General features: G+C 34.8%; 1 protein-coding gene across 2 annotated transcripts in view; it reads right to left on the bottom strand.

Moving 5' to 3' along the window:
• The window catches only part of RELN (reelin), a 457,821-nt gene that overhangs the window by 195,402 nt on the left and 256,419 nt on the right, over positions 1–6,000 (bottom strand). For both annotated transcript variants that reach the window (XM_006925407.2, XM_025041934.1), the window contains exons 9-10: positions 5,643–5,739; positions 2,957–3,197 (exon numbers count right to left, since the gene is read on the bottom strand). In XM_006925407.2, coding sequence (XP_006925469.1) covers positions 2,957–3,197; positions 5,643–5,739 — 338 coding nt within the window. The remainder of the gene's footprint in view (positions 1–2,956; positions 3,198–5,642; positions 5,740–6,000) is intronic.

Below are 6,000 nucleotides of genomic sequence, written 5' to 3'. Positions count from 1 at the left end.
ATTACTATGGTCAGGCTAATTAACGTATCTTCTCAGTTGCCGTTTGTGTGTGTGTGTGTGTGTGTGTGTGTGTGTGTGTGTGTGTCTGAGAGAGAGAGAGAGAGAGAGAGAGAGAGAGAGAGAGAGAGAGAGAGAGAGGAGAGCGCACAAAAGAGTGCCAGTTTTGAGCAGTTGCCAGGACAAGGGATCAATAATTCTGGCTTATAACAATATCTGTATTTTGTCTCTCCTTCCTCCAGACCCAGCCCTGGAGGGTTCAGAGGCTGAAACGCATGTGGGGTGCTGAGGAAGGAGAAGATGACCACTGCCTGCTGCAGCAACCTAAGCTGGAGGAAGGGAGAAACTACTGGATTATTACAGTGAATTGGTCATATCTGTTATTTAACTGAGACAGTCTGGAAGACTAAAGTGATTGGATGATGTTTTTGGTCTATCAGCCATCTTGAGATGAGCCTTAGTTTTTGTACAAAGAAGGCAGAAATAAATTTGAATGGTCAGCTGGGAAAATGAATGGCCCTCTTTGCTACAGCCAGCCCCCATCCTCTTCCCCAAGTCCTGTTTGTTCAATCTAATGTTCTAACAGCACAGGGAGGAGGGAGACAACTATATAAAACTTCACACAATGACATCTGAACTGAAGAAAAGCAAGAAAGCACGTCTGAAGGGGTGGGAGTGTGAAATTCCCTGTTGTATTTGTGAGGGTGGAACACAGTGGAGTGAAAGATAAGGATGGAATGTCAGGCTGGGCTAGACCAGAAAGGGGCTTGACTTACATGTCAGGGAGTTTGGTTTGTATCTTGTAGGCTGACACAGGAAGCCATTAAAGGTCTTGAACATGATGTAGTTTTTCTTAAGGAATAATGCCAGAGTTTTTATCAGTGGCATCCCTTTGTATGATCCTTGGCTTTTAACATCCTTGTCACAAGTAGTCTGCTACCGTTAGACTGCTGATTTTATTTAGTGTCCCACTATTTACACTCTACTTTACCTCCCAGGTGGGTTACTGAATGCCTCCTACCTCCATAAGGGAAATATTTTAATAGTCTTATCATCTTAAGTTTACTTTAGGTCAGAAGTCAATACCTGAGATGGACCAGTAACTAGGATTGTGAAAACAAAATCAGCTGTGGAAGAGAAGGAAGAGACCAGTGTTTGGTCTACATTTACTAAATTCTAATGTATAAAAATTAGTCATCAGGAGGAAGGAACATGTAGTATTACAGTATTAATGGAATAAGGCTGGAGCAAGATCAAGAAATATGGGAAAAACAAGAATCTTTTAACCTATAGTCAGAAAGTTATGGGGAAAAAATGAGAAGATAATTTAAACAAATGGATGTTGGAAAGACACAGGAAAAATGGGAGCATGTCAGTTTATATTTATTACTTGTAAGAGCAGAGTCATGTGGCTACTGAGATCAAAATCAAGTCAGATTTCTGTATTTGAATCCTGGCTCTGCCACCGGTGAGAAGTATATTTGAACAAGTTACTCAACATCTCTATGCCCACTTTTAACATCTGTAAAATGGGGCTAATACAGCACCTTCTTTATAGGTTTATAAGGGTCAAATTATATGAGATGAGATATTAATCCTATGTGTGCATACATGCGTGCATGTGTGCATACACATGCCTGGAATAGTAAGTGCTCAATAAAAAGTAGTTCTTATTACTTAGACAAAGAGTATCCTATTTGTGCTTGGACATCTTTTTCTTAAATAAGCTCTATTTTATAATTAAGCATACTTTCTCAATTTTGCTGTTAGACTTACTCTTTGATTTAGTTAAGATGTAAACATCTTAGAAACTTAGACAAATATCATAATCACTATGTTGTATACCTGAAACTAATATAATGTCATATGTCAAATATACCTCAATTTAAAAAAAGATCAACATGTTCAAAGTGAATTCACTAACTCCTGTGAACTTGCTTCTCCTTCTGTTTCCTGTTTCAGTGAATGGCACTGCTGTCCACCCAGCTGCCCAAACCTTGTCATTGACACCTGCTATTCCCTCATCATCTTAATCAGTCCCAACCTTCTCTATTCCCTCTCATAAAAATCTCTGAAATCTATCTATATTTCCCGCCCCCCCCACCCCCCGCCCTCTAATTTGGGCCAATACAATCTCCCATTGGATTACCGTTAGCTTCCTTTTTTGGTCTCTCTGCATGCACTCTCTCTCTTCCATTCCATCTTCCTTTCTTGAGGGGATATTTTAAGATCAAATCTGATTGTATGACTGATTTAGAGCGCTTCTATGATGGCCTATTACTTTCGGGATAAAGTTCAAACTCTATAGCAATTTGTAAGACCTTCAAGGTTTTGCAACTGGCCATGTCTCCAAGACTTTACTATCATAAATCTCAACTCAAAAATCTGTTAGACAACTATTTTGAAGACCGTCCAAGACCTTTGCTTTGTGCTCTCATTGTCCAGCCTTTATGTACGTGACTTCTGGTTATAGAAACACTATTCATCCCACCTGGCCAAACTCCAAATTATCTTTAAGTCTCTACTTGAATTCCTTATTCTCCTGGATAGATTTCCTAATCCTTCAAGTCTGGATTTGGTACTGTACATTATACTTCCATAGCACTCTCAATTTCCCCTGCAAACCATAACAATTATGCTATTTTGTACTTGCATGTGGAACATCTAACTGCTCACACTAAGTTGACAGCCACATGAAGGGAAGAAACATATCTGCCTTTTGTGGTTATATTCTCTAGGTTCAGCCCGGTACATGGCACAATGAGCCCTCAAAAATACTTGTTAAATGAATGTTTTTATAACAATGATTTTCCATCCTTAAAAGAGGAGGTAACATAAATAAGAACATTATCTATTCTTTTACTAATGGGCCTGGTAAGCTTGGCCATCTTTGTACAATTTGGTTTATTGAGCTTTAGGTTTTTTGAGGACAGGAGAAGGAACAAAAGAGCAGTCAAACCTTAACTGTAGCTCCTGGAAAGAAAAGCCAGTTGCCCGTGTCTACTGGATCAAGACTGTCTTCTAAAATGACTTGTCTGTGAGCTGAGTTGATGACCAGGATGTTATCTAAGGCCCAACAGGCTTCATATACTTCGCCTACTTGGAGATTTTCCTGCTTCCACTGAAACTGGACGTTCTCTCCTTTGGCGTCTTCAGGAAGGTAGAGTATATGGATGATTGTGCTGACATTGGAAGGGGCTCTGGAACAGGGTGAGATGGGGATTGGTACCACAGTAAAGTTAAACAAGGTCTACTTTTTCTTTCTTATAGATCGATTTGATTTCTTAATTAAGACTGTAGTTTCATTATCTTAAAAATATTATATACATTACAGATTAAATACATACAATCTTAAAGGCCTTAAACCTTTCAGTATATGTTGATTATTCGGATGTTCATATTGAGTGATGACAGTTGAAGTATTAAATGTCTTCAAGAGGTTTACCTTTAACAAAAGGCAGGCACTAAGTCAGTAAAGGAATAGATGAAGAGAAAACGGCACACACTTCTATGGAGCTTGTAGAAAATCAAAGTGTGTCCAGTACAGTTTTCCGCATGTAGTAGACAATCTAAAGTTTATTTTATTTGATACTAAGAACAAAAGGAGAAAAACTATAAAATTATTATCTTAATTTTGACTCTTTGAAATTTTGCATCTTTACATAATAGTTATTTTATTTTTATTATCCAGATACACTTTTGTTTTGTCTACATGAAATGTGAGGTTTGCCATGAGAATTAAATGCTCTGTAATTCTTTACAATTTTGTGCAGATCAACCTTTAAAAACTTGATATAATTTAACATTATTTTTATATCACATGTGTTAGAATCCAGGCCCTTCTGCTAAATAAGGTATTTTTATTGAACATTTTATTCCACCAAAGCAGAAATCTGCTATAGTAAAAATGATTGATTTAGCCAAGATTAAAAGTGGTATTAAATGCAAACTAGTAGTATTCTGGGATTACTATAAATCAGTTTTGAAAGGAATACAGACAGGATAGACATTTTTCACTCACCAATAAAGCATATATATATCTGTAAAATTGTCAGTGTAGGTTAGTTTATAGATGGTGTACCTTACCTTTGGGGGTAGTCAATTCCCATTTCTTTTAAAATATTTCATGATGATTATGTTTTTAGCTCCAAAAGAATTTAAACCAATGAAAATAATATGTTTTAGTTTTAGAAAGTGATTGAAAATATATTCACTCTGATCACTAATGGTAAGGAAAATTTGCATTAATGATATGATAGTTTGATACATGTCTCAGAGTTGAAAATCTCCTTTAGTGAAAAACTGGATGGAATCGGCCAAATGTGATCTTTATATGTTGTAATTAAATGTGTACATTCACTACTTGTCATATCAAAAGCACGTAGCTGTTTTCCAGTAAGAAACAGCTACTACGATTTATCTAAACTATGATATACTAGACAGAGAAAAAATGGAGGTGTGGGTAAAATTCCCAATATTTATGCTGTCTTGCTTAAAGCCATTTATGTATGTATTTAATATGAAAACATTTTTAAAATAGCAAAATGTTTTGTTATATAATTGGTATAGCATGTCAGAGCTTGGCTTGTACCAAGGATCTATAAAGTATATGTTATCCTGCTGCAGAGGAAAGCAATTTATTAAAATCCATGAGTTAGAATAACTTTTCTCAGTTTTCGATTAGACTAAAACTTAGATTTGTAACAATTCTTTAAAAAATTTGAAATACTAGAAACTTTGGACAGATTGGTTTTGTATTAATGACTAAGAACCTAATATTTATTCTCCCCCCTAAATAAAACCCAATTCTTTCAACATAGAAATATGGTAAGGAAAATAGCATGTGAAAAGGAAAACTACAAAACCGATAGAAAATGTTCTATTTGAGCTATACTAAGAATGAAACCAATTAGAATAACTACTTTATAAAAGTTAAAGGTATTTTTTTTCTTCTAATATCTTACCATACTTAAGGATCCATTATTAATTTTGTTTTGTTTTAACCTATGCATAAGTAGTAAACATAATTTGAGTATTCCTAATTTAACCAAATCTTCAACTTGAATGAGCTTCTTCAAACATTCTACCTCACCTTCTAATTGATGGATTTAAAAAAAAATACAGAAAATATAATAAATGATTACAAGCTGTAGCATAATTACAATAATAGAATTTTGTAATAGAATTAGCTTTAGGGCATTTAGAAGGAAATGACAGAATTAGAGATTAGATGCAAAAGACCCAGTGGCTATGAACTCACTATTATCACAGATTGGAAAATTTAGTTGGTAATCTGACATATTCCTAGGCCTATAAACCAAGCCATAGCCAGGTCACCTAGAGAGATGGGGGATATTTTCTGGAGGATTCCATCATAAAGGTTATTATTCCAAATATACTTTGACCAAAAATAGTTTGTTATAGCTGCTATTGACAATGGAAGTTCCAAATGGCAAATGACATTTTTAACGGTACTTCTTAAAACAGGGCAGATCATAATATAAGTATCCATGTAATTCAACATTACTAACAACCAGAGTACTCTTAACCATGAAGAATTAAGTCAGGTAGATGAAGACGGCAAATAGAAAGGTAAAAATCCACCTATATTAGAACTTATGAAAATACTTTAAATTATAACAAACCTAATTTTCTCAAGCTGAATCCAGTCTGTGGTATTATTCTTGGCATATGACACGATGATGTTAGGGTCTGAATAACTAAAGCGACATGAACCTGAACCTGTAAATAGCAATGTTGCAAAGTTAAAAAACAGTGTAATTACATATTATCCTTCTTGATAAATACTTTAATTTTCTACTCATTTAGATATTTATCTCATTATTTCCTAATTCTTCTAACTATGTTAGAATTTCTTGTAATCTGTTCTGATAAATATTATTTGATAAATAATTTTGGGAATCAAAACAGGCAAACAAGGTAAATTGTAGATTTCTTAAATTATAAAATAATCATTTAAGTGCTATGCCAAGAAACATCTAA

This window comes from Pteropus alecto, unplaced genomic scaffold, assembly GCF_000325575.1.
Source record: "Pteropus alecto unplaced genomic scaffold, ASM32557v1 scaffold109, whole genome shotgun sequence".
Lineage (NCBI taxonomy): Eukaryota > Metazoa > Chordata > Mammalia > Chiroptera > Pteropodidae > Pteropus > Pteropus alecto.
The sequence above is the reverse complement of the archived record's forward strand: the minus strand, read 5'-3'. Positions and strand labels throughout refer to the sequence as shown.